The sequence below is a fragment of the Scyliorhinus torazame genome, chromosome 12 (genome assembly GCF_047496885.1).
Source record: "Scyliorhinus torazame isolate Kashiwa2021f chromosome 12, sScyTor2.1, whole genome shotgun sequence".
Lineage (NCBI taxonomy): Eukaryota > Metazoa > Chordata > Chondrichthyes > Carcharhiniformes > Scyliorhinidae > Scyliorhinus > Scyliorhinus torazame.
The window spans coordinates 228,746,432-228,764,899 of NC_092718.1; the positions used below are offsets into that span (position 1 = coordinate 228,746,432).

Genomic DNA, 18,468 nt, shown 5'->3' on the forward strand with positions numbered 1-18,468 from the left:
GCTTTAGAGTGGTTTCACAGGTTGGCGCAACATCGAGGGTTCGAAGGGCCTGTACTGCGCTGTTATGTTCTATGTTACAGTGAGGGGTGTGGGGTATATCAGAGTGTGACAGTGAGGGGTGTGGGTATATCAGAATATTACAGTGAGGGGTGTGGGGTATATCAGAGTGTTACAGTGAGGGGTGTCTGGTATATCAGAGTGTTACAGTGAGGGGTGTGGGGTATATCAGAGTGTTACACTGAGGGGTGTGGGATATACCAGTGTTACAGTGAGGGGTGTGGTGTATATCAGAGTGTTACAGTGAGAGGTGTGGGGTATATCAGAGCGTTATAGTGAGGGGTGTGGGTATATCAGAGTGTTACAGTGAGGGGTGTGGGGTATGTCAGAGTGTGACAGTGAGCGGTGTGGGGTATATCTGAGCGTAACAGTGAGGGGTGTGGGGTATAGCACAGTGTTACAGTGAGGGGTGTGGGGTATATCAGTGTTACAGTGAGGGGTGTGGGGTATATCAGTGTTACAGTGAGGGGTGTGGGGTATATCAGAGTGTGACAGTGCGGGGTGTGGGGTATATCAGAGTGTCACAGTGAGGGGTGTGGGGTATTATCAGAGTGTTACAGTGAGGGGTGTGGGGTACATCAGAGTGTTACAGTGAGGGGTGTGGGGTATATCAGAGTGTTACAGTGAGGGGTGTGGGGTACATCATATTGCTACATTGAGGGGTGTGGGATATAACAGAGCATCACAGTGAGGGGTGTGTGGCATATCAGACTGTTACAGTGAGGGGTGTGGGGTATATCAGTGTTACAGTGAGGGGTGTGGGGTATATCAGAGAGTTACAGTGAGGGGTGGGGGATATATCAGACTGTTACAGTGAGCGGTGTGGGATATATCAGTGTTACAGTGAGGGGCGTGGGGTATATCAGTGTTACAGTGAGGGGTGTGGGGTATATCAGAGTGTTACAGTGAGGGGTGTGGGATATATCAGAGTGTTACAGTGAGGGGTGTGGGATATATCAGAGTGTTACAGTGAGGGGCGTGGGGTATATCAGAGTGTTACTGTGAGGGGTGTGGGATATATCAGAGTGTTACAGTGAGGGGTGTGGGATATATCAGAGTGTTACAGTGAGGGGTGTGGGATATATCAGTGTTACAGTGACGGGTGTGGGGATATCAGAGTGTTACAGTGACGGGTGTGGGGTATATCAGAGTGTTACAGTGAGGGGTGTGGGGTATATCAGAGTGTTACAGTGAGGGGTGTGGGGTATATCAGTGTGTTACAGTGAGGGGTGTGGGATATATCAGAGTGTTACAGTGAGGGGTGTCTGGTATATCAGAGTGTTACAGTGAGGGGTGTGAGATATATCAGTGTTACAGTGAGGGGTGTCTGGTATATCAGAGTGTTACAGTGACGGGTGTGGGGTATATCAGAGTGTTACAGTGAGGGGTGTGGGGTATATCAGAGTTACAGTGAGGGGTGTGGGATATAACAGTGTTACAGTGAGGGGTGTGGGATATATCAGTGTTACAGTGACGGGTGTGGGGTATATCAGAGTGTTACAGTGAGGGGTGTGGGGTGTATCAGAGTTACAGTGAGGGGTGTGGGATATATCAGTGTTACAGTGAGGTGTGTGGGGTATATCAGAGTGTTACAGTGAGGGGTGTGGGGTATATCAGAGTGTTACAGTGAGGGGTGTGGGATATATCAGTGTTACAGTGACGGGTGTGGGGTATATCAGAGTTACAGTGAGGGGTGTGGGGTACATCATAGTGCTACATTGAGGGGTGTGGGATATAACAGAGCATCACAGTGAGGGGTGTGTGGCATATCAGACTGTTACAGTGAGGGGTGTGGGGTATATCAGTGTTACAGCGAGGGGTGTGGGTATATCAGAGTGTTACAGTGAGGGGTGTGGGATATATCATAGTGCTACATTGAGGGGTGTGGGATATAACAGAGCATCACAGTGAGGGGTGTGTGGCATATCAGACTGTTACAGTGAGGGGTGTGGGGTATATCAGTGTTACAGTGTGGGGTGTGGGATATATCATAGTGCTACATTGAGGGGTGTGGGATATAACAGAGCATCACAGTGAGGGGTGTGTGGCATATCAGACTGTTACAGTGAGGGGTGTGGGGTATATCAGTGTTACAGCGAGGGGTGTGGGTATATCAGAGTGTTACAGTGAGGGGTGTGGGATATATCATAGTGCTACATTGAGGGGTGTGGGATATAACAGAGCATCACAGTGAGGGGTGTGGGGTATATCAGTGTTACAGTGAGGGGTGTGGGGTATATCAGAGAGTTACAGTGAGGGGTGGGGGATATATCAGACTGTTACAGTGAGCGGTGTGGGATATATCAGTGTTACAGTGAGGGGTGTGGGGTATATCAGTGTTACAGTGAGGGGTGTGGGATATATCAGTGTTACAGTGAGGGGTGTGGGATATATCAGTGTTACAGTGAGGGGTGTGGGATATATCAGTGTTACAGTGAGGGGCGTGGGGTATATCAGAGTGTTACTGTGAGGGGTGTGGGATATATCAGAGTGTTACAGTGAGGGGTGTGGGGTATATCAGAGTGTTACTGTGAGGGGTGTGGGATATATCAGAGTGTTACAGTGAGGGGTGTGGGATATATCAGTGTTACAGTGACGGGTGTGGGGTATATCAGAGTGTTACAGTGAGGGGTGTGGGGTATATCAGAGTTACAGTGAGGGGTGTGGGATATATCAGTGTTACAGTGAGGGGTGTGGGATATATCAGTGTTACAGTGACGGGTGTGGGGTATATCAGAGTGTTACAGTGAGGGGTGTGGGGTGTATCAGAGTTACAGTGAGGGGTGTGGGATATATCAGTGTTACAGTGAGGTGTGTGGGGTATATCAGAGTGTTACAGTGAGGGGTGTGGGGTATATCAGAGTGTTACAGTGAGGGGTGTGGGATATATCAGTGTTACAGTGACGGGTGTGGGGTATATCAGAGTTACAGTGAGGGGTGTGGGGTACATCATAGTGCTACATTGAGGGGTGTGGGATATAACAGAGCATCACAGTGAGGGGTGTGTGGCATATCAGACTGTTACAGTGAGGGGTGTGGGGTATATCAGTGTTACAGCGAGGGGTGTGGGTATATCAGAGTGTTACAGTGAGGGGTGTGGGATATATCATAGTGCTACATTGAGGGGTGTGGGATATAACAGAGCATCACAGTGAGGGGTGTGTGGCATATCAGACTGTTACAGTGAGGGGTGTGGGGTATATCAGTGTTACAGTGTGGGGTGTGGGATATATCATAGTGCTACATTGAGGGGTGTGGGATATAACAGAGCATCACAGTGAGGGGTGTGTGGCATATCAGACTGTTACAGTGAGGGGTGTGGGGTATATCAGTGTTACAGCGAGGGGTGTGGGTATATCAGAGTGTTACAGTGAGGGGTGTGGGATATATCATAGTGCTACATTGAGGGGTGTGGGATATAACAGAGCATCACAGTGAGGGGTGTGGGGTATATCAGTGTTACAGTGAGGGGTGTGGGGTATATCAGAGAGTTACAGTGAGGGGTGGGGGATATATCAGACTGTTACAGTGAGCGGTGTGGGATATATCAGTGTTACAGTGAGGGGTGTGGGGTATATCAGTGTTACAGTGAGGGGTGTGGGATATATCAGTGTTACAGTGAGGGGTGTGGGATATATCAGTGTTACAGTGAGGGGTGTGGGATATATCAGTGTTACAGTGAGGGGCGTGGGGTATATCAGAGTGTTACTGTGAGGGGTGTGGGATATATCAGAGTGTTACAGTGAGGGGTGTGGGGTATATCAGAGTGTTACTGTGAGGGGTGTGGGATATATCAGAGTGTTACAGTGAGGGGTGTGGGATATATCAGTGTTACAGTGACGGGTGTGGGGTATATCAGAGTGTTACAGTGAGGGGTGTGGGGTATATCAGAGTTACAGTGAGGGGTGTGGGATATATCAGTGTTACAGTGAGGGGTGTGGGATATATCAGTGTTACAGTGAGGGGTGTGGGGTATATCAGTGTTACAGTGAGGGGTGTGGGATATATCAGTGTTACAGTGAGGGGTGTGGGATATATCAGAGTGTTACAGTGAGGGTGTGGGATATATCAGCGTGTTACAGTGCGTGGTGTGGGGTATATCAGAGTGTTACAGTGAGGGGTGTGGGATATATCAGAGTGTTACAGTGAGGGGTGTGGGATATATCAGAGTGTTACAGTGAGGAGTGTGGGGTATATCAGTGTTACAGTGAGGGGTGTGGGGTATATCAGTGTTACAGTGAGGGGTGTGGGGTATATCAGTGTGACAGTGAGGGGTGAGGGATATATCAGAGTGTTACAGTGAGGGGTGTGGGATATATCAGTGTGTTACAGTTAGGGGTGTGGGTATATCAGAGTGTTACAGTGAGGGGTGTGGGGTATATCGGTGTTACTGTGAAGGGTGTGGGGTATATCAGAGTGTTACAGTGAGGTGTGTGGGGTATATTAGAGTGTTACAGTGATGGGTGTGGGATATATCAGAGTGTTACTGAGGGATATATCCCTCAGATATATCAGAGTGGGATATATCATGAAGTCATGTGGCAACTGTACAAAACTCTGGTGCGGCCGCATTTGGAGTATTGCGTACAATTCTGGTCGCCGCATTCTAGGAAGGATGTGGAAGCGTTGGAAAGGGTGCAGAGGAGATTCACCAGAATGTTGCCTGGTATGGAGGGAAGATCTTATGAGGAAAGGCTCAGGGACTTGAGGCTGTTTTCGTTAGAGAGAAGAAGGTTAAGAGGTGACTTAATTGAGGCATACAAGATGATCAGAGGATTGGATAGGGTGGACAGTGAGAGCCTTTTTCCTCGGATGGTGATGTCTAGCACGAGGGGACATAGCTTTTAAGTTGAGGGGAGATAGATATAGGACAGATGTCAGAGGTAGGTTCTTTGCTCCGAGAGTAGTAAGTGCGTGGAATGCCCTGCCTGCAACAGTAGTGGACTCACCAACACTAAGGTCATTCACTTGGTCATTGGATAGACATATGGACGATAAGGGAATAGTGTAGATGCGCTTTAGAGTGGTTTCACAGGTCGGCGCAACGTCGAGGGCCGAAGGGCCTGTACTGCGCTGTTATGTTCTATGTTACAGTGAGGGGTGTGGGTATATCAGAATATAACAGTGAGGGGTGTGGGGTATATCAGAGTATTACAGTGAGGGGTGTCTGGTATATCAGAGTGTTACAGTGAGGGGTGTGGGGTATATCAGAGTGTTACACTGAGGAGTGTGGGATATATCAGTGTTACAGTGAGGGGTGTGGGGTATATCAGAGTGTTACACTGAGGAGTGTGGGATATATCAGTGTTACAGTGAGGGGTGTGGTGTATATCAGAGTGTTGCAGTGAGGAGTGTGGGTGTATCAGTGTGTTACAGTGAGGGATGTGGGGTATATCAGAGTGTTACAGTGAGGGGTGTGGGGTATATCAGAGTGTTACAGTGAGAGGTGTGGGATATATCAGAGTGTTACTGTGAGGAGTGTGGGATATATCAGAGCGTTACAGTGAAGGGTGTGGGGTATATCAGAGTGTTACAGTGAGGGGTGTGGGGTATATCAGAGTGTTACAGTGAGGGGTATATCAGAGTGTTACAGTGCGGGGTGTGGGGTATATCAGAGTGTTACAGTGAGGGGTGTGGGATATATCAGAGCGTTACAGTGAAGGGTGTGGGGTATATCAGAGTGTTACAGTGAGGGGTGTGGGGTATATCAGAGTGTTACAGTGAGGGGTATATCAGAGTGTTACAGTGAGGGGTGTGGGGTATATCAGAGTGTTACAGTGAGCGGTGTGGGATATATCAGAGTGTTACAGTGAGGGGTATATCAGAGTGTTACAGTGAGGGGTGTGGGGTATATCAGAGTGTTACAGTGACGGGTGTGGGATATATCAGAGTGTTACAGTGAGGGGTGTGGGGTATATCAGAGTGTTACCGTGAGGGGTGTGGGGTATATCAGAGTGTTACTATGAGGGGTGTGGAGTATATCAGAGCGTTACAGTGAGGGGTGTGGGGGTGGGGGGGGGGATTTAATTCCCTCCCCGGGACTCTCGGCTTCTCCGCTCCCGAAGTTTCTGCGTTCCCGGCGCCGATAACCTTCCCGCATGGCGGCGGGTGCATAATGTCCCTGAGAGATTGTGGAATGTCCCTGGGGGATTGTCCCTGGGGATTGGGGAATGGCCCTGGGGGATTGGGGAATGTCCCTGGGGAATTGGGGAATGGCCCTGCGGGATTGTCCCTGGGTGATTGGGGGTGTCCCTGGGGATTGGGAATGTCCTTCGGGGATTGGGGAATGTCCCTGGGGGATTGTGGAATGGCCCTGGGGGACTGGGAATTGTCCCTGGGGGTTTGTCCCTGGGGATTTGGCCCTGGGGATTGTCCCTGGGGAATTGTCCCTGGGGATTGTGGGATGTGCCTGGGCATTGGGGGAATGTCCCTGGGGGATTGGGGATTGTCCCTGGGGATTGGGGGATTGTCTGTGGGGATTTGGGGATTGTCCCTGGGGAATGTCCCTGGGGATTGGGGAATGTCCCTGGGGGGTTGGGGAATGTCACTGGGATTGGGGAATGACCCTGGGGGATTGGGGGTGTCCCTGGGGGATTGGGGAATGTCCCTGGGAATTTGGGAATGTCCCAGGGGGATTGGGGAATGTCCCTGGGGGATTGTGGATTGTCCCTGGGGAATGGCCCTGGGGGATTGGGGAATGGCCCTGGGGGATTGTGGAATGGCCCTGGGGGACTGGGAATTGTCCCTGGGGGATTGGGGAATGTCCCTGGGGATTGGGAATGTCCCTGGAGGATTGGGAATGTCCCTGGGGATTGGGAATGTCCCTGGGGGATTGGGAATGTCCCTGGGGGATTGTGGAATGGCCCTGGGGGACTGGGAATTGTCCCTGGGGGATTGGGGAATGTCCCTGGGGATTGGGAATGTCCCTGGGGGATTGGGAATGTCCCTGGGGGATTGTGGAATGGCCCTGGGGGACTTGGAATTGTCCCTGGGGGATTGGGGAATGTCCCTGGGGATTGGGAATGTCCCTGGGGGATTGGGGGTGTCCCTGGGGGATTGGGGGTGTCCCTGGGGATTGGGAATGTCCCTGGGGGATTGGGGAATGTCCCTGGGGATTGGGGAATGTCCCTGGGGGATTGGGAATGTCCCTGGGGGATTGGGGAATGTCCCTGGGGGATTGGGGGTGTCCCTGGGGATTGGGGAATGTCCCTGGGGGATTGGGAATGTCACTGGGGGATTGGGGAATGTCCCTGGGGGATTGGGGGTGTCCCTGGGGAATGGCCCTGGGGGATTGGGGAATGTCCCTGGGGATTGGGAATGTCCCTGGGGATTGGGAATGTCCCTGGGGGATTGGGGAATGTCCCTGGGGGATTGGGGGTGTCCCTGGGGATGTCTCTGAAGGTGGCGGTGCCGGGATTTCGGGCACAGATTCCCCCCAAACCCCAGTGAGTGCGGAATGAGCGGGTCTGACCTGTGCCGGCTGCTGGGCTGCTGCGGGTCCGTGTCCATGGCGCAGAGCCGGCAATTCCGGGTCTGGGAGCTGTGCAGCCGCGGCTGGGAATCGCACAAACCCAGGCCGGGAATTCCAGGTCTTGGAGTGTCGGTGAGGAGGAGCTCTGAGCAAATCTAACCCAATCCAGCCGCTCGGGGCACCGGGCCCGGGGGGGGGGGGGGGACTGAATCTAAACTAAATGTGAAGGAGAATCCCGAGATTTGGAGGTGGCGGCCTCGGAAAACCCTGTTCACGTTTTGGGTTTATTCGCTCGATAGCGAGAAATGAAGAGAAGGTTTTAGGAACCATTAGTTAGACCTCAGCTGGAATGAAGTGTTCAATTCTGGACCTTACACTGAAGGAGGAACTTTGGCCAGAGTGGACAAGAGGTTCATGTGGCAGGGAATCAGATGGTGAAACTCCAGAAGCGAAATTATCATTCTTAAAAGCAGAGGAAAGGGTAAATAATAATAATCTTTATTATTGTCACAAGTAGGCTTACATTAACACTGCAATAAAGTTACTGTGAAAAGCCCCTAGTCGCCACATTCCGGCGCCTGTTCAGGTACACAGAGGGAGAATTCAGAATGTCCAATTCACCTAACAGCACGTCTTTCGGGACTTGTGGGAGGAAACCGGAGCACCCGGAGGAAACCCTCGTAGACACAGGGAGAATGTGAGACTCCACACTGACAGTGACCCAAGCGGGAATTGAACCTGGGACCCTGCGCTGTGAAACAACAGTGCTAACCACTGTGTTACTGTGCTGACCATAATCTTGGTTCCAGCCTTCTACGAAACATAGAACTTACAGGATACTGCGAGGCCTGGATAGAGTGGACGTGGAGAGGGTTTCCACGAGTAAGAAAAACTAGAACCAGAGGACACCATCTCAGACTAAAGGGACGATCCTTTAAAACTGAGATGAGGAGGAATTTCTTCAGCCAGAGGGTGGTGAATCTGTGGAGCTCTTTGCCGCAGAAGGCTGTGGAGGCCAAATCACTGTTGAAACGGAAAATTCCTGGGCATTTTACGACGGCAAAATCGGCGGCGAACCCTCACCGATTCCGGGACCGGTGAGGGGCCAGCAGCAGCGGCGGGTGAAACTCCCAGCTCCCACGCCAAAAACGGCTGGAGAATGCCCAGGTCCGTGGCCGTTCATGCGCATGGTGATGACCTGCGGCGGTTGCACCACACACTGCCCCACAGAACAACCCCTGGCCACCCCACCAATCCCCCAGCCCTTGCGGAAGCCCCACCCGGCCAGCGGCACAGCTCCTGGCCCGAGTGTGGCGGTGCTGGACACAGGCCACGGCTGCCACGCTAGGTTCCCGACCACTCAGACAACACATCAACCACGCGGTCAGGATCTCGGCCCATTGGGGGAGAGCCTTCCGATGACAGGCCAACGCCATTCTAACGGCGCAATAGTGCCATTTCAGAGGGGGCGGAGACTCTCAAACCGCGGAGACTCTCAAACCAGTGCCGCCCCCAATTTGGGCGTCGGAAAGGATTCTCCACCCGATCGCCGATTAAGATATCGGCGTCAGGCAATGGAGAATCCCACCCAGGTTCTTGATTAATAAGGGGATCAGGGGTTATGGGGAGAAGGCAGGAGAATATCAGCCATGATCGAATGGTGGAGCAGGCTCGATACGCTGAGTGACCTAATTCTGCTCCTATGTCTTATGGTCTTAACACACTGCACATTGCAACATTGTACCTGACAGCTCCATCCAAAGTGATTGTTGACCAAGTTTCAAAGATTCATAGAATTAACACAGTGCAAGAGGCCATTCAGCCCAACTTGTCTGTGCTGGCTCTCTGGAAGAGCAGCTTACCAGTGCCACTCCCCTGAAATTCCTCACAGCCATGATTGAATCTGCCTCCACCCTACCCTCAGACAGTTCATTCCAGATCTTAATAGCTCAGTGTTAAAAATAATTTACTCATGTCACTGTGGCTTCTTTTGCCAATAATTGCAAATCAGTTCTGTGACACTTCTGTCAATTAAAACAGTTGTTCCCTCAACACCTCCAGTGAGCTTCATTGGAACACAATAACAGGTCAAGAAAAAAAAGGTCAGACTAGGACTTGGAGACGATCAGAGTGCCCCGTGCACGTTGGCCCTGGCACACACGTCATGCGGCCTCCCAGGGCCCCATGTCCTGCCCACCCTCACCTTCCCTCACATTCTCCTCGTCGGATGAGGCCTGCCGTTCCTCATCCTGCGTCCTCCACATCGTCCCTCGACTGCGCGATGTGGAGGAGGCAGCAGGCCACCACAATGCGGACGACTTTCTCAGCATCATACTGGATGGCTCCTCCAGAGCAGTCCAGGCACCTGAACTGCATCTTTAGGAGGCTGAAGCACCACTCGATCATGCACCTGGTCACTGTATGGGCGTCGTTGTAGTGGGTCTCTGTGCCGCTCTGTGGCCTCCGGATCGTTATCATCAGCCAAGACTGCAGCGGATAACCCGTCACCCAGGACCCAACACCCCAGCCGGAGGAGCGTCTCGAACATGCCACGAATCGTCAAATGTGCCAGGATGGGCAGCACAGTGGTTAGCACAGTTGCTTCACAGCTCCAGGGTCCCAGGTTCGATTCCCGGCTTGGGTCATTGTCTGTGCGGAGTCTGCACATCCTCCCCGTGTCTGCGTGGGTTTCCTCCAGGTGCTCCGGTTTCCTCCCACAGTCCAAAGATGTGCAGGTTAGGTGGATTGGCCGTGATAAATTGCCCTTAGTGTTCAAAATAAAAGGTGAGTTGGGGTTACGGGGATAGGGTGGAGGTATGAGCTTAAGTAGGGTGCTCTTTCTAAGAGCCGGTGCAGACTCAATGGGCCGAATGGTCTCCTTCTGCACTGTAAATTCTGTGGTGAAGGCGTTGTGCACACTGCCCGGGTATCGGGCACAGAGGTGAATGATGGTCTCATATCAGCTGCACATTCATCAAGTGGTGTAGAGCGGCCTGTCATCTGCAGGTGCTCGTAAGGGGGACATGCATCCCGCCGATCACCCCCTGGACCCGGGGCATCCCGCCAATCACCCCCTGGACACGGGGCATCTCGCCGATCACCCCCTGGACACGGGGCATCTCGCCGATCACCCCCTGGACACGGGGCATCTCGCCGATCACCCCCTGGACACGGGGCATCCCGCCGATCACCCCCTGGACCCGGGGCATCCCGCCAATCACCCCCTGGACACGGGGCATCTCGCCGATCACCCCCTGGACCCGGGGCATCCCGCCAATCACCCCCTGGACACGGGGCATCCCGCCGATCACCCCCTGGACCCGGGGCATCCTGCCAATCACCCCCTGGACACGGGGCATCTCGCCGATCACCCCCTGGACACGGGGCATCTCGCCAATCACCCCCTGGACACGGGGCATCTCGCCAATCACCCCCTGGACATGGGGCATCTCGGCGATGGTGGTGAACACCGCCGCCCGGGCATCCTGGTGGGCTTGGTTCACATTGAACCGCCTGGGCATACAGGGCCTCCATGATGGTGTGGATGCACCTGTGCACCGAGGTCTGTGGGATCCCGGACAGGTCCCCACTCAGTGACAGAAAGGAGCCCGGAGTGTGAAGGGTCAGGGCGACCATCACCTTGATGGCCACTGGGAGAGATCCTCCCCTATACCCCCGCAATGCCAGGTGTGCCATCATCTGGCAGATATGTCGCACTGTCTCTCTGCTCAGCCAGAGTCTTGCTCAACGGCATGCCCGGTCCGGCAGATCATCAAATGACATGAGGCCTCAGACGGCACCTCCTTGGCAGCTCCTCCTCCTCGGTCTGTGGGGCGGCCGGCTCTCCATCCTGGGCGGTTGCCACCTGCCCCTCTGCTGCACAGTCCGCTGATGCCCTCTCCGCTGGGTGGGCCTGCGGTGGATGGTGGCCGGATGCTGGGGGGTACCCGTATGGCCGGTGTCACTCTACAGAATCAGGAGGCAGGGTAGGTGGTCAGTGGGTGCGCAGCAAGATGGCCGTGGTAATAGCGACCCGTGCCTGGGCACCGCCCCAGTCCCGCAGGGGGTTACCCCGGCCTGTTCCCTCGTCAACGCCCCTCCCCTGACCCTGACAGGGCCCTCCCACCACAGCCAGCCCGGCCAGTGTCCGGCCCGGCAGCCCACTGTCGCTCCTCTCTGTATCTTACCTCCTCTCTCTCTCTCCCTCAGCAGCCATGATGCCGGTTCACATACAAGTGAACCGTGCCATCGGGAACTCAGCCTATCGGAAGCGGAGAATCGCGGAGGACGCGGGGAATACCGGGTCGGGCCCGCTAATGATATGCAAGCGGTGTTTACTGTACGTGCGATCCGGTACGCATCGACGCCGCTGTCGAAGTGATGGAAGAATTTCGATTTGGCGTCAAATCGGTGCCCGCCGCGATTTTGGCGTCGGAACCTATTCTCCGCCCAATCGCGTTTCGCTATTCCAGCGTGAGTCAACAGAGAATCCCGTCCATGAGCTGTGGATAAAGGGGAACCAATGGACGTACTATAGTTAGATTGCCCTATGTTAGGGCAGCACGGTAGCATAGTGGGTAGCACAATTGCTTCACAGCTCCAGGGTCCCAGGTTCGATTCCCGGCTTGGGTCACTGCCTGTGCGGAGTCTGCACATCCTCCCACAGTCCAAAGATGTGCAGGTTAGGTGGATTGGCCATGTTAAATTGGCCTTAGTGTCCAAAATTGCCCTTAGTGTTGGGTGGGGTTACTGGGTTATGGGGATACGGTGGAGGTGTGGGCTTGGGTAGGGTGCTCTTTCTAAGGGCCGGTGCAGACTCAATGGGCCGAATGGGCTCCTTCTGCACTGTAAATTCAATGATTCTATGAAATCTTTCTATGTTGTTCTGTTCAGCTGTGCTGGTAAATAAATAGTCTTGACCAGTGTCATATCTATATTCAGCCTTCATGGGCAGGAAATTCCTGATCTATTCATGTTATGAATGACTAATGAGAAGAACGATGATGGAGAATCCGAATCAAGTTGTTTTGCTGAGCACATTAGGACATTGTGTGCCAAAACAACCTGTTAGCCTGTAGGACACCCATGGACGCTGCATTTTATTTTGTGAACAGTATCAGCCTATGATTGGAATCAGTGACCTCAGTAATGTGAACTTGATTGTCTATGTGGAGAGATGCGCACAAGAGTTACACAGTGGCAATAAATCAGATAAACACGAAGGGGAATCTGTTTTCAGAGTCAGAAAGCTTGTTTGGAATGTGAAACACGACACTGATGTGATGTATAGTTGGAATGTGTTGATGAGAATGTTTCAACTCACAGGGAAACATGTCACATGGTCAATATTTGTGGCTTTCAAGAAGGCAAACAGAATCCTGTCAAACATTTTAAGACCAGTTTGCCTTTAAGCCAGTATCAAGTGCTCCATTTTAAAACCCAATTTGGAGGTATTTGAGTGTGATTGACTGAAATATTCCTATTGAAGACGGAATCGGCTGCAGTGTTGGTGAAGTCTGGTGGTGTGCGGATTGGCAGCAGAGCTACCAGCTCACACCACTGGCATTGCATCTGCTCACCCACCATCACTTCAATGATCCGGGGGCCCTGCACACAGACAGCAGACTTTGGAGTTTGCTGGGGAGAAATGCCTGTCAAACCCAGTCCCCCACAAACTCACCGCCTGTGCCTCCAGCACTCACTATGAACCGTGCTCGCCTTTTGAAAGCCGTCATTCTGACATCAGGCCCCTGTGGATGCAGAAATTGATGTGGGGCTATGCATGGGCCTGGTAATGTGACATGAGGTACCCTCAATAATGACGCTTAGAGATTAAACTGTAAAGAAGGCTTTATTAGACTAATAACTATGCTACAGCTAGAGACGAGAGCTGACTGCTGCACAGACCATGAGGCAGCCCCTGAAATATGGTTCCCAGATTGGCGGAGCCAGAGGCAGAGTCCCCAGGGTTCCAAGCCCAGTCTTAAAGGGGACATCACCTTACATGATGATAAGGCAGTAACCGTTCATCACATTCACCCCGTTTAAAAAAAGAGTCCGGCGGGGGTGAAGTGCCATCATAGGTTCATCCGTCTCGGCGGCCGGATCGTCCTCCTCGACCTCCTCAATTCGGGCGGTGGTGCGGCGGGCACGGACGTCCCGGTTGAGGGCACATCCGGGAGCACAGCGGTCGGAGCTTCAGGTCGGGGCAGGGGAACTAGGCAGGGCCGGGGGTAGCGGTGCCGGCGCCGGTGGGGTGTGTAAAGGGGCGCACGGTAGGGGCTCACCAACGTGTGGTAGGGCCGGAAGGGGGTGTGTTGTAGGGGGCGACGGGTCCTGCAGGGGAGCGGCGCGGGAAGGGGCGTCTGTGGTGGAGGATCCAGCGGGTGCCAGATCCCGGAGGGAAACCGTATCTTGCCTGCCGTCGGAGTACTCCACGTAGGCGTAACTGGGGTTGGAGTGGAGCAGTCGGACCTTTTCAACTAGGGGGTCCGTTTTATGGCTCCTCGCGTACCTCCGGAGAAGAACAGGTCCCGGAGCTGTCAGCCAAGGTGGAAGCGAGACCCCAGAGGTAGACTTCCTGGGGAAGAGAAACAATCGGTTGTGAGGGGTCTCATTCATGGCCGTGCAGAGGAGTGACCTAATGGAGTGTAGGGCATCGGGTAGGACCTCCTGCCAGCAGGTGGTTGGGAGATTTCTCGACCGCAGGGCCAGAAGGACAGCCTTCCACACTGTCGCATTCTCCCTCTCCACCTGCCCGTTTCCCCGCAGGTTATAACTGATCGTTCTGCTCGAGGCGATGCCTTTGCTGAGCAGATACTGACGCAGTTCATCGCTCATGAACGATGTACCCCGGTCGCTGTGGATATAAGTGGGGAAACCGAACAGAGTGAAGATGCTGTGCAGTGCCTTAATCACCGTGGCTGAGGTCATGTCGGGGCAGGGAATGGCGAATGGGAAACAGGAGAACTCATCGATCACGGTGAGGAAATAGGCATAACGGTTGGTGGATGGGAGGGGCCCCTTGAAGTCCACGCTCAGTCGCTCAAAGGGGCCCGAGGCCTTCACGAGACGAACCTTGTCTGGCCGATAGAAGTGTGGTTTGCACTCCGCACAGACTTGGCAGGCCCTGACCATGGCCTTGACCTCCTTGGTTGAATAAGGTAGGTTGCGGGACTTGATGAAATGGACGAGCCGGGTAACCCCCGGGTGGCAGAGGTCATTGTGGATGGCTTGCAGGCGGTCCTCCTGCGCGTTGGCGCATGTGCCGCGGGACAGGGCATCTGGGGGCTCGTTGAGCTCCCCTGGACGATACTTGATATCGTACGAGTAGGTGGAGAGTTCGATCCTCCACCTCAAAATTTTATCGTTTTTTATTTTGCCCCGTTGCGTGTTATCGAACATATAGGCGACCGACCGTTGGTCGGTGACGAGGGTAAACCTCCTACCGGCGAGGTAGTGTCTCCAGTGCCGCACAGCCTCCACAATGGCTTGTGCCTCCTTTTCGACTGCAGAGTGTCGAGCCCCGGAGGCGGTGAGGGTTCGGGAGAAGAACGCTACTGGTCTGCCTCCTTGATTGAGGGTAGCAGCCAGGGTGATGTCTGATGCATCGCTCTCTACCTGGAAAGGGATGGTTTCGTCCACCGCGTGCATGGCGGCCTTGATGATGTCGGCCTTGATGCGGTTGAAGGCCAATTGAGCCTCAGCCGAGAGGGGAAAAGTGGTGGTTTTTAGGAGTGGGCGGGCTTTGTCCGCATACTTGGGGACCCACTGGGCGTAATAGGAGAAAAGCCCCAAGCACCGTTTGAGGGCCTTGAGGCTGCGGGGGAGAGGGAGTTCCTTAAGGGGGCGCATGCAGTCGGGGTCGGGACCTAGGATCCCGTCTTCCACGACATAGCCGAGGATGGCCAGCCGGGTGGTGTGGAAAACGCATTTGCCCTCGTTATAGGTCAGGTTAAGGGCTCGGGTGGTCTGAAGGAACTTTTTGAGGTTAGCGTCATGCTCCTGCTGATCATGGCCGCAGATGGTGACATTGTCCAAGTACGGGTATGTAGCCCGCAAACCGTACTGGTCCACCATTTGGTCCATCGCTCTTTGAAAGACGGAGACCTCATTTGTGACACCAAAGGGGACCCTGAGGAAGTGGAAGAGCCGGCCGGCTGCTTCGAAGGCAGTATAGGGGCGGTCTTTTGGTCGGATGGGGAGCTGGTGGTAGGCGGATTTGAGGTCGACCGTGGAAAAGACTCGGTATTGGGCGATCCGATTTACCATTTCCGCGATGTGAGGAAGGGGGTACGCATCAAGCTGCGTGAATCGGTTTATGGTCTGGCTATAATCCACGACCATCCGTTTCTTCTCCCCGGACCGGACTACCACCACTTGCGCTCTCCAAGGGCTGTTGCTAGCCTCGATGACCCCCTCTCCCAGTAAACGCTGGACCTCTGACTTGATAAAAGTCATATCTTGGGCACTGTAGCGCCGGCTCCTGGTGGTGACGGGCTTACAGTCGGGAGTGAGGTTAGCGAATAGCGAGGGGGGCGCGATTTTCAGTGTCGCAAGGCAGCACACCGTGAGGGGGGCAAGGGTCCGCCGAACTTCAGTGTCAGGCTTCGGTGGCTGCACTGGAAATCCAGTCCGAGCAGCAGGGGGGCACAGAGGTGAGGGAGGATATAAAATTTGAAACGGGTGTATTTGGCACCCTGGATCGAGAGATCCACAATACAGTACCTCGTGATTTGTACCGAGTGGGACCCAGATGCGAGGGCTAGGGTTTGGGATGCGGGATGGGTGCGTAGGGAGCAGCGCCTTACCATTTCAGGGTGAATAAAGCTCTTCGTGCTCCCGGAGTCGAAGAGGCATGCAGTGTCATGCCCGTTGACCTGGACCTACATCATGGAGTTCTGCAGGTGTTTTGGCCGAGTTTGATCGAGGGTGATCGCACCCAGTCGTGGGTAGTCGGAGTCCTCAGCCGAGTCGGACTCGTAAAATGGCCGCCGCCGTCGGCTGCACGTGTCGGATCGAGAAGATGGCCGCCGACAAGATGGCCGCTCCCATGATTCGCATGAGGCTGATGACGTGTCAGAAGAGGGCGTGTTGGGTCGGTGCGCAGCAGTATTGCGAGGCCTGCGGGCCTGAGAGCCTGATTTTCGGGCCGGCTGTTCTTTGTTTTTCTGGCCCCTGGGTCTAGCCAGGCAGACCCTCGCAAAGTGGCCTTTCTTCCCGCAGTCGCTGCAGATCGCGGAGCGGGCTGGGCAGCGTGGGCGTGGGTGCTGGCCCTGCCCGCAGAAGTAGCATGGTGTGCCCCCATGGTGAGCGGGTCGCCGCGTGGCGCAGGCCTGTAATACGGTTGAGTCTGAGGAAGTCCGGGGGGGGCTGGCAGAGTCCGCGGGGTACGTACCCAAGTTATGTCGGGCCACCGCCAGCGAGGAGGCGAGCGTTAGCGTCTCCTGGAGGTCGTTTGCCCTGTTTTCGAGCAGCCGCTGCCGGATGTTGGTCGAGCGGATGCCGGACACGAAAGCGTCCCTGATGTGCAGGTTCATATGGACTTCCCCTGTCACATCCTGATGGTCACAGTCCCTGGCCAGCGCGGTGAGATTTTAAACAAACTCGTCGAGCGATTCCCCCGAGCGCTGCCGGCAGGTAGAGAGCAGATGCCGGGCGTGCACCTCATTGATGGGTTTGACAAACCGCTTGCGGAGCAACTCGATCGCCTCATCATAAGTCATCGCCTTTTCGAGCGTGGCGGAGATTCTGTGACTCACCCGGGCGTGGAGTAGACGCAGCTTGCGTGGCCCCAGGATGGGAGTCTCTGCGGAGTCCAGGTAGGCCTCAAAGCACCGCAGCCAGTATTTAAACATTTCCTTCGCCTCCGGCGTTTGTGCTTCCAGATTGAGCTTCTCTGGTTTTAGGCCTGCGTCCATCCTGAATCTAGTTTAGTCTAATAAATTGAGGTACCCTCAATAATGACGCTTAGAGATTAAACTGTAAAGAAGGCTTTATTAGACTAATAACTACTATGCTAGAGCTAGAGGCGAGAGCTGGCTGTTACACAGACCATGAGGCAGCCCTTTATGTATGGCTCCCAGATGGGCGGAGCCAGAGGCGGAGACCTCAAGGTACCAAGCCCGGTCTTAAAGGGGACATCACCTTATATGATGATAAGGCAGTAACCGTTCATCACATGACACTGATGCATTACAATAAAGTTCCTAATGTTGAAGAGCGGGGAATGCAGCCTGCCACACAGGGACGACAGATGTGTCCTGCATTAATGTCATCATAAAACATGTGGCTGCAGGGTGACCAGGCACGGGAATTGAACATCCAGGGGTATTCAGCATTGAGGAAAGAAAGACAAAAAGGAAAAGGTGATGGAGTTGCATTGCCGGTTAAAGAGAAAATTAAATGCAATAGTGAGGAAAGATATTCGGCAGGATTCGTGGAGTTTTCCGACAGCAAAACTGGCGCTGCACCTGGACCGATTCACCAACCATTGAGGGGCTAGCACCAGCGCCAGCACCGGGGATTGACACTCAGGAGGCTGACAAGTTGCAGCCACATATTAGCACTGCACTCCCCACACACATTCATCCCAGCCAACAAGATCGCACCGGTTGCGCTGGAACGCGCCCCTCCAGTTGATGGGTCGGCTGGGACCAGAGGGTACCTAGGAGGGTTGGCCCGACCCGCGGCATTCACAGTGGGCAGTCAGCTGTGTGCGCAGTCGCAGGCTGCCTGGCAGGCCCTGGCAATGGTGTTCTTTGCCCGTCCACCCCGACCGTAGAGCCCACCTCCTGGCCACCCCCGCTTCTCCCCCGGCCCTGGCAGAAGCACCCCTGTCAGCGGCACAATTGTCAACAAACTATGGCGATATTGGACACCTTCTGCACTCCCTCTCTCCCTCTCAGCAGCCACGGCGCCTGTTTCATGATTTTTGAAAG

General features: G+C 54.1%; 1 protein-coding gene across 1 annotated transcript in view; it reads right to left on the minus strand.

The window, feature by feature from the left end:
- cenpv (centromere protein V) overlaps positions 1-7,658 on the minus strand; it is a 42,809-nt gene extending 35,151 nt beyond the window's left edge. The window contains exon 1 of the mRNA XM_072470048.1: positions 7,529-7,658. Coding sequence (XP_072326149.1) covers positions 7,529-7,566 — 38 coding nt within the window. The 5' untranslated portion in view covers positions 7,567-7,658. The remainder of the gene's footprint in view (positions 1-7,528) is intronic.
- Positions 7,659-18,468: the final 10,810 nt, after the last annotated feature.